This window comes from Haematobia irritans, chromosome 5 (genome assembly GCF_050003625.1).
Source record: "Haematobia irritans isolate KBUSLIRL chromosome 5, ASM5000362v1, whole genome shotgun sequence".
In the NCBI taxonomy this organism is placed as follows: domain Eukaryota; kingdom Metazoa; phylum Arthropoda; class Insecta; order Diptera; family Muscidae; genus Haematobia; species Haematobia irritans.
In genome coordinates, this window is record NC_134401.1 from 41,480,024 (window position 1) to 41,501,177 (window position 21,154).

At 33.8% G+C, this 21,154-nt stretch overlaps 4 protein-coding genes across 5 annotated transcripts; 2 read left to right on the forward strand and 2 right to left on the reverse strand.

The window, feature by feature from the left end:
- Positions 1 to 1,698: 1,698 nt before the first annotated feature.
- On the forward strand, positions 1,699 to 2,871 carry AIMP1 (aaRS-interacting multifunctional protein 1). The gene is made up of 3 exons (XM_075313165.1): positions 1,699 to 1,881; positions 1,940 to 2,573; positions 2,642 to 2,871. The coding sequence occupies exons 1-3, from the start codon at positions 1,726 to 1,728 to the stop codon at positions 2,815 to 2,817; spliced, it is 966 nt and encodes a 321-aa protein (XP_075169280.1). The 5' UTR covers positions 1,699 to 1,725; the 3' UTR covers positions 2,818 to 2,871.
- Positions 2,868 to 4,392, reverse strand: LOC142241399 (uncharacterized). The gene is made up of 2 exons (XM_075313164.1): positions 4,242 to 4,392; positions 2,868 to 4,182 (listed from the first exon to the last, which is right to left on the reverse strand). The coding sequence occupies exon 2, from the start codon at positions 4,154 to 4,156 to the stop codon at positions 3,023 to 3,025; it is 1,134 nt and encodes a 377-aa protein (XP_075169279.1). The 5' UTR covers positions 4,157 to 4,182; positions 4,242 to 4,392; the 3' UTR covers positions 2,868 to 3,022.
- Positions 4,393 to 5,594: 1,202 nt separating this feature from the next.
- Positions 5,595 to 11,128, reverse strand: LOC142241398 (uncharacterized). Its single transcript, XM_075313163.1, has 2 exons — positions 10,782 to 11,128; positions 5,595 to 7,484 (listed from the first exon to the last, which is right to left on the reverse strand). The coding sequence occupies exons 1-2, from the start codon at positions 10,906 to 10,908 to the stop codon at positions 5,986 to 5,988; spliced, it is 1,626 nt and encodes a 541-aa protein (XP_075169278.1). The 5' UTR covers positions 10,909 to 11,128; the 3' UTR covers positions 5,595 to 5,985.
- Positions 11,129 to 12,461: 1,333 nt separating this feature from the next.
- Positions 12,462 to 17,819, forward strand: Spt (Spitting Image). 2 transcript variants are annotated; one of them, XR_012723340.1, is made up of 6 exons: positions 12,462 to 12,622; positions 13,415 to 13,597; positions 13,663 to 14,323; positions 14,376 to 15,191; positions 15,246 to 15,375; positions 17,176 to 17,819. XR_012723340.1 is itself a non-coding variant. In XM_075312349.1 (6 exons), exons 1-6 carry the CDS (start codon positions 12,530 to 12,532, stop codon positions 17,250 to 17,252), a joined length of 1,932 nt encoding a protein of 643 aa, XP_075168464.1. In that variant the 5' UTR covers positions 12,463 to 12,529; the 3' UTR covers positions 17,253 to 17,819. The 2 variants fall into 2 exon arrangements, 1 of the variants encoding a protein (XP_075168464.1); XM_075312349.1 differs by having other exon boundaries at positions 12,463 to 12,622; positions 15,274 to 15,375.
- The last annotated feature ends 3,335 nt before the right edge of the window (positions 17,820 to 21,154 follow it).

The window sequence follows — 21,154 nt, forward strand, 5'->3', positions numbered from 1 at the left end:
CCATTTAATATTTCGAAATTAAAGGCCGGTACTCTGTTCGGTTTTCGCGTTGAAACTCCATACAAAACCAAAAAATGCGAAAAATTTACGAAATTTTTTCCATTTGTGATACTTTGTTTTTTCGAGTTGAAAAACTGACGTTTATAGCACGGCGCCATTTGCAATGTGAATTAAGAAATAATTTATTTATTAAAAACTATTTGTGCGGGTTTATAAATCAAACACGGACTATATTTTTGTTCCGAAACTATACAAAGGATCAAAGGAATAGCAGATCAATTGCCCAAGGAAAAATAAAATGTTATTTTGTAAAAACAAGCAACACCACCAACTTAATCCAATATCGCTCCCTGTTAAATAGCGCTCCAAGCTACCTAAAAAAACGCCGTTTTCTATGTGCGAAATAATGGTTTCCATAAACATTTTTCGCAAGAATGAACATAGTACCGGCCTTTATTGATTAAAAAAAGTAACCACGAAAATAAGCTGGTTTTCAGCTTGAAAACTGAACATAGTACTCAGCTTTAAGGTGAGTATTAAGTTCGAGTTTAGCCGCTAAAATTGCTAAAGTGAAAACTAAATCAGTAAGAAAAATGAATGAAATTATACATATTTGTTGCAAATTTTATTATAACTTGATGGGGAAAAGCCAAAAGCAAATTTTCACAAAGTTTGTATTGTGAAAATTTGCTTTTGAATATAATATAAACTTTGTGAAAATTTGGTTTGGGATATTCCCCATCAAGTTATAATGAAATCTGCGACAAATATGTATAATTTTATAACTTTTTTACTCATTTAGTTTTCACTTTAGTGAAAATTAGCGGCTAAACTCGAACTTAATACTCACCTTTAGCCGCTAATTTTCACTAAAGTGAAAACTAAATCAATAAAAAAGTTATAAAATTATACATATTTGTTGCAGATTTCATTATAACTATGTGGAGAATATTCCAAAGCAAATTTTCACAATGTTTGTATTCCTTAAGGTAAGTACTATGTTCGCTTTTCGAGTTGAAATTTTCGCGGTTACTTTATTAATACAGTTCAATATAAAGCAGATAAATTAATTCAATTGATGCACAGTTTCTTGTTCCTCTAAATTTCGGCAAGATATTATGGGAATATGTTTGTTATCATTTACAATTTTTATTATTTAAGGAAAAGTAATCGCGAAAATAAAGTGGTTCTCAACTCGAAAACAGAACATAGTACACACCTTTAAGGTGAGTACTATGTTCGAGTTTTTCACCAAAACACTAAATTAAAAGTGCAAAAATATATATGAAGACGATAATATTTTTATCAAGTCTCTTCAAATTATGGATGGAAAAGATCCAATGTATTGATTCCGATCCATTTAATATTTCGAAATTAATTGATTAAAAAGTAACCGTGAAAATAAGCTGGTTTTCAGCTTGAAAACTGAACATAGTACTCAGCTTTAAAATGGATTTTTAAAAATAATCGTGAAAAAATGACGATTTTAGCGGCTAAACTCGAACTTAATACCCACCTTTACATTTGAAATGTCACTTTTATCTGAATAGGAGATTTAGATTTTGAAAAAGTGAAACTTCTGAATATACGAAAATATTTTTAGAGAAAATTGTTTTCTGAAGAGAAAGCATGGCCACCTTGTTATTACATCATGACCATAATCCGGTTAATATGTTCGCTGGGTTTAAATATTGTCATAGATATTTGACATTTAATTTGACACACATGAATCGCTTATTTGCTGCCAGGCCAATTTTTTTATTACGCTCAGATTTGGTTCATCTTAAAAGTTTTGCATCCAAAAGCAAGATGGTTACTGTAGAACAAGTGGTTGAAAACAACAAACGGAGTTTGGATATGATAGAATCTCTAAAAAATGAGGTAAGTAAATTCAATGCGTGGTTATGTGAGATATATGTATGTCAAAAATTCCTTACAGCTCCAGGCGATACGTGGAGAGCTTATAGCACGTAAAAAACAAGAGCTTGTACTAGAAAATGAAGCGCTTCGGAAAAAAGTGGATATGGCCCGAAATCAGTTAATTGCATTGGAAACAAAGAATGGAAAGAAGCAAATTCCTGTGCCTGGTGCTATACGTTCCATGTGTACCGACGTGAAATCTAGCACAGAAACTCCATCCCAGGTTCCTACTAATGCCGAACAAAAACCAGCTAAAGACAAGAAACCCAAAAAAGAGAAGGCGGAGGGAGCCAAAAAGGAAGCGAACCCATCTGCTGCGGCATCTGCCGAGTTGCCCATAGACGTTGGCAGACTTGATATGCGGGTGGGTAAAATCGTTGAAGTTGGCAGACATCCTGATGCAGATAGCTTATATCTGGAAAAGATCGACTGCGGTGAACCACAGCCTCGTACTGTTGTATCAGGATTGGTAAAATTTGTGCCTTTGGAGGAAATGAAAGACAGAATGGTTGTCGTTTTATGTAATCTGAAACCTGCAAAAATGCGTGGGGTTACTTCCGAAGCCATGGTAATGTGTGCCTCCACTCCAGACAAGGTTGAAGTCCTTAGTCCACCTGCAGGAGCAGTACCCGGGGATTTGGTACACTGCGAAGGTATATACTAGATCTGTGCCAATTTGCTCATAACATCATGTTCACCATTAATTTATTTTTCCTTCTAGGTTATAATCGCCAACCCGATGCTCAAATGAATCCTAAAAAGAAAATTTTTGAAACTTGTGCTCCAGACCTAAAAACCAATGACCAATTGGTTGCCTGTTATAAGGGAGCTCCACTATGTGTGCCTGGAAAGGGTAACATTGTTGCCCAAACCTTGAAAAATGTCCAAGTAAAATAATTTGTTCCTTGAAATCCCTAAACCATATTTAAAGAACGAAAAGCGTAAAATTTATATATTATATGTTGCCTTTATTCACCCTCAGAGCCTATAAAAAGTATGTAGCAGATTTCTATGGCAAGTTAGTCTATTGAAAGGATAACACTACTCTTTTAATATTAAAAACAAATCAACAAAATCAAAAATAAATAGGAGTTAATGCCGGTTATTGTTGAGCAGCCTGGGGTGGTCTTCTTAGAATGGGAGGCTGGCTGCTGTTGTTTTCCACCACAACAGTTTTGGTCATTATATCGTAGGCGGTACGATTATTCTTAAAGAATATCATGAGGAAAAACATGGGAAATAGTAGACTTAGAATAAGATTTTTGGCAACAGCACGCACAAAAGCCCTTGTAAATGTGGGCGTTTCGGCTGGGAATAGCAGAGCTCGCATTTGTACACGTGGTGTCTGGAAGCCTAATTGTATTTGGGGTCCCATTGGCGGGGGTATTTGGCCGTTTGGTGGAATTTGTACCATAGCTTCACAGTACTTGATGCTCAATCCCATGACATGTTTTCCCAACGAGGCTCCATCCAAAAATATTGTCAAAACCGCTTCGTAAAGGCAAACAAATAATTTCGTTGCTACTTCAAAAGCCAATAAATCCGAGGAGAAAGCTAAGAAGTCAAGAGAGTATATTAGAGCACTCGCAAAGTCATCATTTTCCATGGCCTTATTTAAAACCTCTTTATCCATGTCCAGCATAATGTTAAAACCAAACACATTGGTAATCACAAATATTGTAACGATTTTCAAGAAAAGCATAATCACCATATCGATTAGCTCGGCGACGGCTCTTTTCCAAAATGGAGCCAACACATATTCATAGCCTCCAGTTCGATTTATAACTTCTGCTTGAGCAAGATCGTTCATTATGCGGAAGCCGCCTCCAAACCCATTAAAACCACCACCACCACCCACACCAGCCATTGCAGCATTTAAATTATTGATATTTGGAACTTGGCCTGCTGCTACTCCACCTGCTAGAGGATTGTTATTTGGGGGTATATTTAATCCCATGACAGGCATAAAATTGTTAAATTGAGATTGCGGTTGTTGTGCGAAAAGTTGTGGATAACTGCTCATTAGATACCAGGGAAACATGGCCATAGCATTCTGGGAAATATTCGCATTTTTAACCCACTCATTTAAACTGGCAAAATATGCCTCTCTTGTTGATATTTCACGACATTTATCATTGGTTTCGCTGGTACTTGTTCCATCAACTGGGACCTTTGCGGTAATCTCTTCGACATCGTTTTTGATGGTATCACCAAGTTTCTCCTCTTTATCGCTCATTTTTTAATTTCTGTTATGACAGATTCCTAAAATGTTTTGTTGTGAAAAGGACACGTATCAAAATGTATTATTTATATTGACTTACAATTTTTTCTCATAAAAAATTATATGGGTGGAAGAAAGATAATGAAGAATACAAAAAACAGCTGGTATAATAAAAGAGTTACCAAGTTACATTCCGTAAAAGTGGCAAATCATCACTGGTTGCTGTATTGTGTGAATATGTGGCAGCCCTATATTAATGTATACGTTCAAATTGATAACGTGAACGGTGTCTTAGTGTTCACATGGGTCATTTGCTTGTGCTACCCTACCCAGAGAATGAAGCCGCCGATTTCAATGGGTCGACAAAAATGGGTCGGCTTCATTCTCTGACCCTACCTATAACAATTTGATCACGAAGAAGAGTTTCCACGCCTATTTTTATTGCTTATGAAGTGGCAACAGTTTAGGGGAAACTTTCAGTTCAAAACTCGTTAAATGGAGATCTACATACCCGTATGTGCTAACTAAATCTACAGCCCCGTCTGACGGTGGGAGTTATTTTAAAGGAAAAAATAACAACAACGTTGAATTTTTTAATTATTAAAAAAAGGCTGATTTTTTTAAATAATTTTACCAGGTTGTTATTTTGAGTAATGCGTCTTAAAGACTACAAGTTTTTCCGGACGGAATATCTGTGTTTGGAAAGAATCTTACAGTGTGTCCAATCGATACGAGAATTCGTTAATGACTAAATAATCGAAAAATGTGTTACCGATCCCATAAACATGCAGCAGTATCGATTATGCCTTCGGACTTAACTTATAATGTGGCCAATATATGGGATATGTTCGACACGGCCACTGTTGTGCTTATAGTCGTAAACTTATAGTCGCAAGACGAATAACTTACAAATTTACCAATAAGATTTATAAAAGCGATCTCTTATTTTTTGCAATAATATAACCCAACTTTATGCAGAATATTTAAGTTTTTTCCGCTAAAGGAAAAATATTTTTTTATATCGCAGAAACAAATAAATGCAAAAAATATTTCTATATTAAAAACGAGATAACTTATTTATTTAGAAAAGAGAAATAAGTCAATAAAATACTATATTTTCGCCAAAGGTTCATAAAATCTGGTAAATAGGTGAGAAATCAAAATAAATTGATTAGGATGTGTTAAAACATGCATCTATTTAAGTTTTCTTGTTTTATATTTATTGTTATAATATATTTATTATTATTTTATTCATATCTATTTATGTATATTTCACTTATCAACTTTTTCATTTCTCATTAAAACTAAAACAATTAGCTTTATATTTTTATCATCATTGTCGGCGTATCATTGTTTCTGAAAGTTTTCTTTGTTTTTTTTTTTTTAAATTCTCTTTGTGTTTTTTGATAAATATATGTGATATATATTTGTGGTAAGTGAAAGTCGCTCTGCATAAGCTAAAAATATACTTAATTTTTATTAAGTGATTTCAAAACCTTTACAGATTTTTTTATAATTTTATGGAGTTAAGAGAGAAAGGAAATGTTGGGGGTAAGGGAAGGACAAGTTTAAGTTTGAATATCTAAATATTTTTTTATGTATGTAAACGTTACGTTCAAAAAAAAAAATAATAATAATCATTATTATAATAAACAAATACTACATTATACAGGACCCTGACAGGTGCACATCTTCATCATTCATTTGAAAAACAAACCACGTACAATTCAGCAAACATAAGTCAAATACTTTACGGGGAACATGGGGTGGGGCTGGGGTATCTTTCTTTTGAAATTTACGGCAAGTTTCAAATCGTTGCAGTTATATGCCGCCATCTACGCTATCTATTGCCACACATTGCCAATATTTAGATTTCCAAATTGTTGTTGTAAACTATTAGCTCCTGCTGGAGGTACAGCGGGAGAGCTATTTTGGGGTCCCATCATGGAAGCTGTGGGGAAAGCTCCCATCAGACCTCCTTGATTGAATGTCGGTTGTGTTGACATTGCCGTTGAAGGCTGCATACCGGGGAACATCATTGGGGGCTGACCATTGGTGCCGGCTAAACTGGACATAAGACTTTGATTTGTATGCATAAGATTTCCAGTCTGACCTGTAGCCATTATACCACCTACGTTCTGTGTTTGGGGAAAGCCTGATTGCATAGGAAATTGGGCGAAACCGGCATTTGAAGCACCTATATGCAAACCTGACATCCCAGAGGCTGTAAATGCCGCAGGAGCTGTCATTACCGGAGCATTATACATACTTGCAGAATTGGGAGGCGTCATGAATTGATGTTGTTGGGCAGCTGCAGGCACCCCAGCCCCCATAAAACCTCCAGGTGCCATACCTGTGAAACCACCGGCCGTACCAAACATAGATGATTGTGAATTCATTTGAGGTTGCTGTTGTTGTTGTTGCTGCTGTAGGAAATTCATTGCCGGCGTTGGATTGTGTGGAGCCTGTCCGTAAAGAGCTAATATACTATCCTTAGTTAATTTTCCTGATTTGTCTTTATCCATTCCGCTACAAAGTGAACCCTGATTGAAGAAGTCTTCCTCCTCTTTGGCCAAAGAGTTTTGCGATGTATTTGCATTATTTATCTGCTGCTGTTGTTGTTGCTGATTATCGCTATTCACGGGCGCAGCACTCAAGAAACAACTAAAACTATCATTTTGTAAATCGCTTATATTCGAGGAGGATGAAGTTTGGCCAGTTAACGAGTTTTGTATGGGCTTTGTGGGTGAAGCTAAACCCAATAAGTCATTGCTATGATTGCTTTCAACTGTTCCAGAGTTATTAGTTGAGACCCTTTGTATTTTGGGACTACTTCCACTTTGTCCAGGTTTAGGTTTTGGTAGAGGGGCAGGCAATGGTGAAGATTTTGCCATACCGGATGAGGAGGACTTCTTATCATTTTGCGTACTAGAAGAACCCCCACCTAGAACCCCAATACCCAACGATGTATTTGCTTGGGCAGCTTTCTTTTTACGCTTTTGCCTTTCCAATTCCTCATCAATTTCCTTTGCCCAATCAACTTTAGGGGGCGATGGTGGTACCCATTCGCGAGCCAAGTACTTTCTATGCTCATATTTGGCACGTATAAAAGATTCCAAGGCTGTATCAGTCTGTGGCCGTCTAAAACCATCGGGCAATTGTGCCTCATATACAGCTCTAGCACGAGAATTACCCATTTGTTGAAGTGATATAACTTGTTCTGGTGTCCATGTGTCTAGATTGACTGATTTGACACGTGATATGTGTACGCCGAGATTGCGATGTATACCAGCACAACGAATACAGAGAAATACACCTAAATTCCATGATGCCCAACGTGGTCCTGCAAAGAGATTTTTAATAATATTGTATTGTATGTTAATTAAACGGAAATGTCTTTAAATGCAAATAAAAATCATTAAAATTGGTGCTACGTGAAGTAGCGCTGAAATTTCCTTTCATTTACGAAAATGTATATGACGTTGGTACTAGATATGGCTATTTCATTGATTGAATTAATTTCTATCAAAACATATATCAAAACATATATTTTTTTTTGATATAGAATCGGACTTCACCTATCGATAAAAGAGTAGTGTATACCACAGATTGGTTAAATATTCAGTCCAGGAGAACAACAAATAGATGAATAAACTGACAAGCAAATGAGGGAAAGAATAATATCTGTAATATCTTGGTCTCCATGGGAGGAGAAATCAACTCTGTCTACCATTAATACATGTAGTTGTGGCTAAACACGAACTTAATTCTCACGTAAAATGAGAATTTTTGTTCCTCTCAAATTTATTAAATTTACTTTTTATACTGAAGAAAATCGATTTAGAACAAAAAAGACCAGAGTATACTTTGAGTAGAAAGGTTTATGAGTTATGTAGATCTTTTTATCCTGTCTTCGAGAATATGTTTAGAGGATATCTTTTATTTGAAGAACTATGTTACCAGTCAATGTTTGTCATGGCTAATAGAATGGATACATAACGACAGACACATGCATATGTAAAATTGTGTTAGTGTTCTAGCCTAGGTGGATTTACATTACTCATGGTTGCGTGCCCGATTAATGACATTTTCTCCTGCCACTATTTGTACTACAGCTGACAAATCTTCACACGCAGCTCATACCTTTGGTTAAACTATCGTTCGGCGGTTCGTCAAAAAACCCGTATAACCTCTAACCTCTCTAATCCTGTAGCTCACTTTTTCGCACACTTTTCAAATTTTTCTCTGCAATGCGGTCAGTAATATTTTTTTGTTTGTGTTGCAGCAATTGTTCATTATTTTATCGATTGTCTAGAAACTAAAACAATACTAGGTTAGTTTAGATATAATGGCAGCCCGATATATCAGGCTCATTTAGACTATTCAGTGCATTTTGATACCACATGGTGAACTTCTCTCTTATCACTGAGTCCGTTCCATATTACAGTGACACAACTTAGAGAAGCTTTAAAACACTCAGAAATGTCACCAGCGTTACTGAGAGGGTATAATTCACCGATGAATAATTTTTTGGTGTTTGGTCGAAACTGGGTTTGAACCCACGACCCTGTGTAAGCAAGGCGGGTATGCTAACCATTGCACAATGGTGGCACCCTAATACTAACAATAGGTGAGGGAGGAGGAATGTCAATTTGGGTGTAAAGCAAAGGAACTTTCGGAGAACATTTGTGGGACTTGATAAGTTGCTAGCAATGGTTCTCCGAAAAAGTTTAAATTTCATAGGGGTTTAAAATGCCTAAAAATATGCGGTGAACAATTATCACGTTATCTTTCTGCTGCCAAGACATTTAAGGCAAACCTTTGGAAAACAGTCAAGTCAAGGAAATGGGGTTTGTGAAGACCAAATATCTAACGCAAATGAATCAGCTCTTTTTTTGGGGAGACTGCACTCAAAAACAATATGGGTTCACAACAAAGACTTCATCACCTGGATCGGAGAAAATGTGACCAATAATAATACGGGTTCATCCAACATAGACTTCAGCAACTAGAACAAAACTATCATAAGAAAGATTCGCTCTAAAGCAAGTGGATCGCATAAGTTTTTTTGGCTTTTTGTTTTTTTTTTTTACCGCCGCTGGCAAGCTGCTAAAAATTCTTAGTGCATCACAAAAAAATCAATACTGACCCTAATTTTCGAACCCCATTTTACCTTCAAATTTAACGGCAATAACACAAGCTCGTGACGAAAATGCGTCAGTCTTGTAATATCAAATTGTAGAAATAATATCCATATAAAAAACCAAACAATTTAAATTTGTTTGCACTGGAGTCCGGAAAAAGGTCGAAACTTTTTTTGTCCGGACCAGGGAGGTGGTAATGTAGATTTTTCCGACTTAAGGGAGTCTCAGTATTTTTGCAAATCTATCTTAAGTTATTGCAGTTCCATTCCAGACGAATGGTGTCAATTTTGAATTTCATGAAAAGTCAGTCAACTGTAGTAGATCAATATATATGTGCCATTGTCCAGTCATATTTTGAATCTCTCATAATTAAGGCAATCCTTTTGGTTTCTCTCACATGTGTGGGTATTCCAAACTATTGGCTAAGTAAAAAAAAAATATAAAAAAATAAATTTCCAACATTTTATCTTTCTGAATATTTACTAATAGCATTTACGCATGTACGCATGTAATTTTATAATTACAAATTAATCTATACTTTAAGTGATGTAAGTATACAGCTAAGTTATTTTTATATCTGTCCAAAGTATTTGTTAGCATGACATCTAAATAGAATATGATATATGCGATGATAGTGGGGTGAGCTTCTAGATTTTCAAAATGTAAATTTAGAAAGAAAGAAGGTATTAACACACACAGTATATTTCATACATTAATTATTTACACAGCGAAAGCTTAACTCTGATAAAAAATAATAGTTCTATATGTATGCAATGCATTCGTCCATGATAAATATTTAAAACGCTGGGCTATCAACAACACCACAAGTATATTGTGGCGTTGAGGAAGGCGGATTTATTGGATTGTTGAAAAAAAAAAAGATGTGAATAAAATTTTCAAATAAACAACTTTGTGACAAAAATGGACTATCTCGGTATTGCAATGTGAATAATAAACTTTTTGAGAAGCAAACCGGCGGTAAACCTAATTATACGAAACAATGCAGCAAATTTGTTACAATGACATGAAGCCCCAAAAATTTTGGCCCACAACAGACAAAAGTTTTCAAGTCAATACAACAAAAATGCATTAGTTAGTAGCTTCAAATCCAAACAAGTTGGATAGTTACTCAATAACAACAAAACAACACATATTGGTATTGACTGTGTTTACCCAATAGGTTTTTTTTTTAACCAAGTACTCACATATATGACGCATCTCTTTTGTGATGATTATAAAAATGGCCTAAACGTCATCATCAAAAACTCTAGAACAGCAAGACTAGACAACAGACCCTGTCACTATGTTTTGAAGATACTACAGAAATTGCAAACGTGTTAAATGCTTAATTTTCATGGTGCAAACACTTGTTATCAGTAGCATTAATTTTTGTCGATATTTTCATAGTCAATTCCTCCCCACCCCATTTTTTCATGGCAATTGACGACAGAGCAAGTTGTTTTTTTTAGTTCCTTGGAAATTTATGTTTTTCTTACCCTTTGCATCACAATCTACACAATATTTGTTGTCCTCATCCCTCAGCATTTGAGTTAATAGAGTTTGACATTTTTCCTGTATTAATTTGGTCCTTTCCGTTTCTTTGCGGCTCGATGTTGTCGACATCCTATCTATTCTCACCCACTAGCAGCCCTTGACAGAGAGAGATTTAGCAGCTTTTTGGTGATTGGTGGTTAGTGGGTTTCACTATCACAATTTGTAATGTAATTGTTATGATTTCTTCTTTTACAAGCTACACAACTCCAGCAAAATGCAATACGGCCGAAAAACAATTAATAAACTTATTCTATCCTGCCTTTGCAGAGAACAAAGGCGATACAATTGTAGTTGGGTGACATAGAGATTTTAGTTCAACGGCGTGTATTTTGTGAATTTAGCGACGGCACGATTTTTATATCGATAACACTACGTTCACAATATGCTGGAAAACTCCCTTTTGACATTTGAGAAACGATTTGTATATTTGGAAACAGAGAGATTGCGAGCATATGTGAACGTAGTATAAAGTTTGCTATGCGATCTTTGTTTCTATGCAAGAGGGAAAATTCCTGTTAAGGCCGGTACTCTGTTCGGTTTTCGCGTTGAAACTCCATACAAAACCAAAACATGCGAAAAACTAGCGAAATTTTTTCCATTTGTGGTACTTTGTTTTTTTTTCGAGTTGAAAAACTGACGTAACGCGCGTAGTCAGTATTTTCATAACATGGCGCCATTTGCAATGTGAATTAAGAAATAATTTATTTATTAAACTGATTTTTGTGAATTTATAACACAAAAGTGGATCTGATTATTATTTAAAAATGTAATCTGATGATTGATAAAACAAAGTATAACATGGAGTTGTATTTCCATAATAAACTAGCAACAATATCTAGCCGCTCCCTACTATATGGTAGAATATAAATAATGTACATATATAACATGAAATTTAAACACAAATCTTAACAAAATGAAAGCTTTATTTGGTGAATTATATTTTACAATCGTTTCATTTGTACTGGGCATCGGGTTAATAAACACAAAACATAATTTAAACAAAAGGAGGCACAGCAATTGATGTTCCAAAACAAGCATTAGCACTTCAACCAACATGTATAGTACCGAGATAGCAATGAATGGAATCACAAGAATTAATTGCTATGTTTCAAAAAATAAAATGCAGCACTGTCAAATTTATTTTTATAATTCCAAAGATATTTGTAAAATAACTTCGCCTGCTTCTTCTTTTTCAAATTATTTATTTTGTATGCGTGTGTGTGTAAATCAAGCCACTAGTTGCCTGTGTATATGTAATAATTTCATGACATTTTGCGATGTTGTCGATACATTTCGATGAAATAAACGCGAAAAAGTTCCAAAATGGATATTTTTTTCCTTCAAAATATATTGTCAACACTATCATTTTTCAACGCGAAACAATGATTGAGTGGAACTTTTTTCGCACCAACAAACAGAGTACCGGCCTTTACATGCCAATAATGCGTTTGTTTTGGTGTGTTTTTCTAAAGAGAGCAAAATATAAACAATCGATAACAACACGCTATATGGCAGCATAAAAGAATTATTTTCGTGAAAAACGTTGAAAGGCTCCTAGCATTAAACAACCTCTTTAATTTCTTTTTATCGATAAATTTTTAAAAATTAAAAAGATTTTGTATCGATAACATTACAGATCGATTAACAACAAAATTTAATTTTTAAGCCGCCAATTGTTTCAATACTAGAAATGGATGAAGTGAATACAGATCAACTAATAATTTATTTGTCTAAATGTCGGCATATTATGACTAAAGGATGCACCAACCTGGAAGTGCTAAACGTAAGATGGCCTGTATATTTTAAAGATCCTAGTTTTTTATATTTGTAAATCCTATTGAGCCACAATAGATAATCTCAAAACGATTCCCTTGGATATTTCATTTCAATTGTTTCTTCCAACATGTAGAATATTAATTCTGTGAGCCACCATGGGTCTATAGTTAGCATGTCCGCCTTGCATACAAAGGGACGGGAATTCAACACCAGCACTCCCTCTCATTGATGCTGTTTATATTTCTGAGTGCATCAAAGCTTCTCTAATCGGTTTAATTGTAATGTGAAACGCCGTTTGGACTGGGCTGTAAGGAGGTCCCTGGTTAATGAGCTCATAATAGAAGCACTCATTGATAAGAGAAAAGTATACCACCTGTGGTATTACAATGAATAGTCTAAATGGGGCTAAAGTATTGGGCTTCCACTATACTTAACTAACCCATCCTACGTCATAAGCCTCTAATTTTTGTGAATACGCCCTATAAGGATTATCCCTTCACGTTAATGCTGGGGTCCTTTCAGATTGCATCATAGCCATAAGCCTCAAATGTATGTACATACATCCAATAAAAAGCAAGATGGAAATTTTAGGCCCTGAGATGTACGTTTTTTCAGCCCGACAGTCTCAGAAATTATTCAAAACCCAAAAATAAATTATCTGAAGATGGTGGTTATGGTTAATTTTGATATGTTTCTATTTCTTGGATATTTTCTGATGTTGGAGGATATAAAAGACTCGGCCAGGCGGCTAATTTTAGCGCTATTCATACCTACTAATTTATGATCTTAAATTTTTCAGAATTTCTGCATGGAATTTTTAAAACTATCCGAAGAGTTACATGGATTTTTGGATCAGATCAAAGGTGAACAAACCAAAAATCACACGGAAATAGTGTATTTGTGTTTAACCCAAATTATAACATGCATAAAGAATATGGAAAGGACATTCAAATCCGAGCAAAAACAAGGCCAAGTTGTACCGGTAAGCTGGGATTAGAGTTTCCATTGATAAATTTATTGTTAACTTTTTTGTTTTCACATTTAAAGGCTGCTAGACAACATTTTCATGATCGCATTATATGGTGTCTAGATCGCTTGCGAACTTGTATACGATTGTTGAAATCAGGTGGTTATACACATGGAATGTTGGCAGAAGAAAATACCTTTGTTGATCTCATGGATTTAGCTTTGGATCAATTGTTACCCTATACGACATATAAAAATGAGGAAAGTGTAGATGAAACCTCTGGCGATAGTGATTCCGAAGCTATTTTAGCAAGTCAAGATATCCGCTCGAATGTGGATCAGATATTGAGTCATACCTTAGCCTTTGCTAATGTTGCACTCAAACAGGATAAAAAAGCTTTGAGTGCTTTATGTCAAAAGGTTCTGCGGGAGTGTATAGCATTTCAAGAAGAATGTGCTGCAGGTATAGCGATGAGTAAGAGTAATCGTAAGATAAAAGGAAGTTCCCTGGAGAATGCTTTATACCAATTGGAGGATTATATCAATGAAGCATTGTTACGTTTGGTATTTACCTGTTTTCTGGACTACAATAAATTATCGGTGGAAAGGCTTAGAACAGTAATCAAAGAAAAATCTACGGATGATGCTGAATTGGATGGTTTAATAGCTGATTTCGATGTCAATATAGATCGTACAACACAAATTGGAATGTTTGCTATAGCATTTGCCTCAAATGTTAAAAGTAAGTTTAAGTGCCAAATATGACATAAATTTTAAATCTCTTTTATTTGCAGTAAAAACTATAGTACGCAGCTGTTTGGCATCATTTGAATCATTGGACTCCTGTATTATTCCATCAATACAGGCCAAGGTTAATTCGAATATGTATGCCCAAATATTGGAAGACCATTTTAATGATGAAGTTTCGAATTTTAAATTAGCCATTCAGGAAATTGTAGATAGTCATGCTTTCACATCCTGTTATTATGATTTACTAACGCAAACTATCAAAACCAACGATAAGGAATACAACAAAGAGTCACTCAACGATATCATTAAAATGGGTGATTTCTTATATGATCATTTCCAATTGAGTGTAAATCAAAAAGAGTTACGCAAGCAGGGAAAACGTTTAGAACTTTTCAATAAAGTCACACTTATGTTACGTGAATGCCAAGCTATTCTAATATGTTCCGATAAGGAACTTGTATCCAAACAACGCGTATTAAAACGATTTAAAATTCTACAATCAATGTTGAGAAAATTTATCGATGAACTTGGCGATAAAGCAACAATAGATAATCCTTTGAATGCCTCAAAATCTCAAGTGTTCTTAATGGGCTCTGATGAGTTTAGCGAGTCGCAGCAAATGTTTGCTTCGATAGGGATATCTCCTTCAATTCGTAGTATTTTGTATAACACTCCCAATAAGAATGAACGCATGCAAAAGCGTTTAGCTAGTGATTCATTAAAAGGTAATTCCTCAAAATTACCTATGTTTACACCACCAGTCTCTCATCCATATCCTGTGCAGAATTTTAAAAGTGTTCATATCACAAAGAAAGAAACTGCGCCCGTTCATCAAATCAATCGATTTAGTATACGTAGGAGTGAGTATTTTCAAGCATGGTTTATGTTGCTTTCTTTTGAAATAATAACGATAGTATCTAATGTTGTGACCTTTATTTTCAGAGGAAAGTCTACGAAAGGCCATGTTCAAGAGACGAACCTCTTATGACTCGGAAGAATTATATGGCATTTACAAAAATAACTCAGGAAGTCTGCAAATAAGTGGTAAGATTAGTGATATTTTACCTTTTAAATCAACACAGTAAAGATATCACGAAGTAAAGTAATTGATTAATTTTTAAATATTCTTCTTTCTGGGATATTTTCCTATAGAAATAACATTTTGACAAAATTTTCTATAGAAATAAAATTTTGAAAAAATTTCTATAGAAATAAAATTTTGACAAAAATTTTCTATAGAAATAAAATTTTGACAAAATTTTCTATAGAAATAAAATTTTGACAAAATTTTCTATAGAAATAAAATTTTGACAAAATTTTCTATAGAAATAAAATTTTGACAAAATTTTCTATAGAAATAAAATTTTGACAAAATTTTCTATAGAAATAAAATTTTGACAAAATTTTCTATAGAAATAAAATTTTGACAAAATTTTCTATAGAAATAAAATTTTGACAAAATTTTCTATAGAAATAAAATTTTGACAAAATTTTCTATAGAAATAAAATTTTGACAAAATTTTCTATAGAAATAAAATTTTGACAAAATTTTCTATAGAAATAAAATTTTGACAAAATTTTCTATAGAAATAAAATTTTGACAAATTTTTCTATAGAAATAAAATTTTGACAAAATTTTCTATAGAAATAAAATTTTGACAAAATTTTCTATAGAAATAAAATTTTGGCAAAATTTTTAAAAAATAAAATTTTGACAAAATTTTCTATAGAAATAAAATTTTGACAAAATTTTCTATAGAAATAAAATTTTGACAAAATTTTCTATAGAAATAAAATTTTGACAAAATTTTCTATAGAAATAACATTTTGACAAAATTTTCTATAGAAATAAAATTTTGACAATTTTCTATAGAAATAAAATTTTGACAAAATTTTCTATAGGAATAAAATTTTGAAAAAAATTTCTATAGTCATAAAATTTTGAGAAAAATTTCTATAGAAATAAAATTTTGAGAAAATTTTCTATAGAAATAAAATTTTGACGAAATTTTTTATAGATATAAAATTTTGACAAAATTTTCTATAGAAATAAAATTTTGACAAAATTTTCTATAGAAATAAAATTTTGACAAAATTTTCTATAGAAATAAAATTTTGTATAGAAATAAAATTTGGCAAAATGTTCTATAAAAATAAAATCTTGACAAAATTTTCTATTAAAATAAAATTTTGAGAAAATTTTCTATAGAAATAAAATTTTGAGAAAATTTTCTATAGAAATAAAATTTTGAGAAAATTTTCTATAGAAATAAAATTTTCTATAGAAATAGAATTTTGAGAAAATTTTCTATAGAAATAAAATTTTGACAAAATTTTCTATAGGAATAAAATTTTGACAAAATTTTCTATAGATATAAAATTTTGAGAAAATTTTCTATAGTCATAAAATTTTGAGAAAATTTTCTATAGAAATAAAATTTTGAGAAAATTTTTTATAGAAATAAAATTTTGACAAAATTTTCTATAGAAATAAAATTTTGAGAAAATTTTCTATAGAAATAAAATTTTGACAAAATTTTCTATAGAAATAAAATTTTGAGAAAATTTTCTATAGAAATAAAATTTTGACAAAATTTTCCATAGAAATAAAATTTTGAGAAAATTTTCTATAGAAATAAAATTTTGACAAAATTTTCTATAGAAATAAAATTTTGAGAAAATTTTCTATAGAAATAAAGTTTTGACAAAATTTTCTATAGAAATAAAATTTTGACAAAAATTTTCATTACAAAGATCTGAATTCTGTCTTACATTGAAGTACTGTTGATTTAGTAGTTAGTTCAAGTTAAGTTTAATATAAATTTCTAATTCTTTTATTTTCAGAAATTCTCGATCAACTTAACGAAATAAATAGCAATATCGCTGAAAGTGTACTAAATAAAAGTATTATTTCAAAATAATATGAAAAAAAACTAAAAAAGTTGTAAATATTTTGTTAAGATTTAAAAGAACGTCAAACGTTCAAATGCAAAAAAAAAATCCATAACAAGTATGGATTATCATCTACATTAGAATATAGTTCTAAAAAATGAACTATTATCGCATTATTTATATTTAATTTTTAGTGTCCTATAATAAATTTTTTTTAATTGATATTCGATAAGTATTAATATTATTTTAACTACAATACATTTCCCAAATTATATATAGATTCTTTAAATATAAAGTTTCGTTAAAAATCTAGTTTTAAAAATACGTATATGGGATAATTATTTGGATATCAAAATATCTAAAACTCGTAATAAAAATTATTGAAAATTACACCTGACGAATAAGGTAAATAAAAATGATCACTTATTGTGGGTTGTTCAAAGCCCGTAACTAATATATGGTAAATGTGTTGCGTTTGACAATTCATTAAAAAAATACACTATTTCTCATCGCATAATTATTGTAAAAATAATCGTCATTTATGTAAATTAATAAAATATGGTAAATTATATTAATAAATATATTATGTATATAAATACTGTGTATGTCTCAATTCCATATCAACAAAAATTTTCATTATTTTATATATCAATTGTTCAATCCCCGGTTTGACAAATAAAGCTGCTAAAATCATATCCAAAATTATTTTTAATATAATTCTAATTTCAATTTAACTTTCAAAAATCGTGTGTATAAAATTGAAAGCTGGAAATTTGCACCTATATATCATAGGGTTATGAATTATAGAATTTTGAATGAAAAAAAAAAAGTTTTGAGTTTGTGAAAAAAGGAGAACAAGAAATTTTGAGAATTTTTGCGACAACACATTTGATTTAACGAGATTTACGTATTACGGCCACGGCAAGTGAGTTGCGGCACCACAGTTGAAATAATGGCTTAAAAGGGTTTGAGTAATCTACAGCATTTAAGTACAATTTCTATTTTGATAATTCCGTCATCTATGGAACACACTGCACTCTTGTAGACTGTTGTATTTACCCGGTGTTTTCCACTTTCATTAATTTGATAAAGGTCACCAGGTTGTTTCTTTTCCTATCCTATCGTATTGCATCAACTGTTCCCGAATTAATTATTTCCACTCCTGTGTTCTAACGTACTCTCCCCTTGCTGCGACGCTAATTGGGTCCCGGCTACTCGCGGATTATCCTCTAGGGCGGTCCCAACCCAAACATTAATACAAAACTGACATACCACTACATTCGAATATAGGAACTTGCTGTATACTCCTTCACTCTGCTCTCCCCACCTTTGGTCCTACATGCGCTTCATATATATTGTAAGGACTCCATTTCTCACACTATCTCGCCCACCTTAATCCTATTGTGAGATTCGCATTTTCTAAACACTAGGTTATTTTAGCCAATATTCGGAAATGCGTTTCAAAGTCATCTGCAATGATCAATAAATCGTCCAGATAGACGAACGAATATGTTTGATTTTAGGCGGACTGGTATAACTTTATCCATGAGCTTGCAAAGGAATTGGCGTTGTATAACCCGAATGGCATTACGCTAAATTGATACAGTGGTCGACCAGGAACTGTAAAGGTTGTGTATGGCTTCGCCTCTTCTTCCAGAAGAGGCATATTTCAGGTCGGCACTATTGATAAAACAGGTCTGATCTATTCAATTTAAAATGCCATCGATGTTCTGCAACGGGTATGCGTCCTTCACGGTAAACGCATTCATCTTTCTCGCATCGTGGCAAAATTAATTTTTCCTGTTGTTTCAAGGTTCATCCTATAACCTTCAGTGCAAGTATATTATAGATTTTTCTGTAAACTAATTCGTGTATGATGTTTGTCCTTCACTGGTATTAGTACACCCTAGTCCTCTCTCTTCGAAAGTTGGAAACCTTTTCACTGCTTGGTCAAGTGCCTTCTTTTGTTCTTACGGTTAATCGTGCCTCCTGGCGGAATCTCCATGTATCTGAGCCTGTAACTCCAAATTGATCTCCTTAGCGGCAAATATTTTTGGGGCCAATTCAAAGACCTTCCAAAGATCAAATAAATACAGCTCTTACTCCAGGGCCAGCCAAAGGTTGTTATGTGCGTCTATAGCGGCGTTTGACATGGCCGTCCGGCTAACTACGGCGATTTCAGTGGGTGTGGGATTCAACCCGCCTATCAAACCCAGAGCACTAACATTGAAAGAAAGTTAAACTTGCACAACGGGCGGGACTCAACCCGCCTATCAAACCCAGAGCACTAACATTGAAAGAAATTTGAACTTACACAAATACAAAGAAAAAACATACGACTTACGACAATCTCAAATGGGAAAACTTTGATCCAGAGGTCTTGGTGTTATGACCTCACACTTGCCCACCCAACCATGACCCAAAACACTCCAGTTTAGTCAATTCCATATTCCATTGGGCCCCTTGCGCCCACATGACTATATCTGTCAGCCTAGCATTGCGGCCAACTTCACTTCCACACATATACCACACGCATCACATCAACTACTTGAGCCGAAAATCAATTCTTTTCTTAATTGAAAATAATTTGCAATTTCCCCTCATCTCAATCGCTCAAAGTCACCAATAAACTGTCCCGTTCGCCAAAATCAACCTGGGCACGATAAATACAATAAAAATGAATTTCAATTGTGACCCCATAGCCGTAGCCATGCCATACCGCCTGCCGGCCGCTATACCCATATAAATAGATATAGCCTGTAACAAGGTTTAAATGCATTTCCTCTTCTTTTTCCCTTGTACTCTACTCTTACCACCACTTTTCCTAGAATACGTTGCGGCCAGACCAGATACTGGTACTAGGATATCAATTCCCAGCAAAAAAAAAGCGTCGCAAAAAAGCAATGAAAATGTTCTGTTTGGGTCCGGAAGTGGTGCAAAATCGACGCAGAAGCGATGAATTTAACATGGGCTTGTCATGGGACGGAAGTCTTCCATTTCAATAGCCGGTGCACTGAATTTGCATCACTTCTTAGGGTTTGATCCGAATTCAATGTTTTGGGTGTAAATTAAAAAATTCTGTGATATAGTTTTTAAATAATTTTTATAATTTTTTATAACAGGTTGGCTGATAAGTCCCCGGTCTAACAAAGAAAAACATATTTTTTTTTGTCAAAATTCGTTTTTATTATTCAACATAGATCCCTTCAAGAGCGATACAACGATTATAACGACCTTCCAATTTTTTGATACCATTTTGGTAGTACTCCTTCGATTTTGCCTCAAAATAGGCCTCAGTTTCGGCGATCACCTCTTCAATGCAGCCAAATTTTTTCCCTGCGAGGGTCCTTTTGAGGTCTGAGAACAAGAAAAAGTCGCTGGGGGCCAGATCTGGAGAATACGGTGGGTGGGGAAGCAATTCAAAGCCCAATTCATGAATTTTTGCCATCGTTCTCAATGACTTGTGGCACGGTGCGTTGTCTTGGTGGAACAACACTTTTTTCTTCTTCATATGGGGCCGTTTTGCCGCGATTTCGACGCTTCAATAACGCCATATAATAGTCACTGTTGATGGTTTTTCCCTTCTCAAGATAATCGATAAAAATTATTCCATGCGCATCCCAAAAAACAGAGGCCATTACTTTGCCAGCGGACTTTTGAGTCTTTCCACGCTTCGGAGACGGTTCACCGGTCGCTGTCCACTCAGCCGACTGTCGATTGGGCTCAGGAGTGTAGTGATGGAGCCATGTTTCATCCATTGTCACATATCGACGGAAAAACTCGGGTGTATTACGAGTTAACAGCTGCAAACACCGCTCAGAATCATCAACACGTTGTTTTTGTTCAAATGTGAGCTCGCGCGGCACCCATTTTGCACAGAGCTTCCGCATATCCAAATATTGATGAATGATATGACCGACACGTTTCTTTG

What these genes read in the sequence shown, in the direction of transcription:
- AIMP1 (XM_075313165.1), top strand. Translation starts at nt 1,726, where the DNA reads ATGAATCGCTTATTTGCTGCCAGGCCAATTTTTTTATTACGCTCAGAT. An exon ending in TAGAATCTCTAAAAAATGAG is followed by an intron (nt 1,882 to 1,939) that starts GTAAGTAAATTC and finishes AATTCCTTACAG; the next exon opens with CTCCAGGCGATACGTGGAGA. An exon ending in GGATTTGGTACACTGCGAAG is followed by an intron (nt 2,574 to 2,641) that starts GTATATACTAGA and finishes TTTTCCTTCTAG; the next exon opens with GTTATAATCGCCAACCCGAT.
- LOC142241399 (XM_075313164.1), bottom strand. Translation starts at nt 4,156, where the DNA reads ATGAGCGATAAAGAGGAGAAACTTGGTGATACCATCAAAAACGATGTC.
- LOC142241398 (XM_075313163.1), bottom strand. Translation starts at nt 10,908, where the DNA reads ATGTCGACAACATCGAGCCGCAAAGAAACGGAAAGGACCAAATTAATA. An exon ending in TGTAGATTGTGATGCAAAGG is followed by an intron (nt 7,485 to 10,781) that starts GTAAGAAAAACA and finishes ATCTCTTTGCAG; the next exon opens with GACCACGTTGGGCATCATGG.
- Spt (XM_075312349.1), top strand. Translation starts at nt 12,530, where the DNA reads ATGGATGAAGTGAATACAGATCAACTAATAATTTATTTGTCTAAATGT. An exon ending in TCGATTTAGTATACGTAGGA is followed by an intron (nt 15,192 to 15,273) that starts GTGAGTATTTTC and finishes CTTTATTTTCAG; the next exon opens with AGGAAAGTCTACGAAAGGCC. An exon ending in AGGAAGTCTGCAAATAAGTG is followed by an intron (nt 15,376 to 17,175) that starts GTAAGATTAGTG and finishes TTTTATTTTCAG; the next exon opens with AAATTCTCGATCAACTTAAC.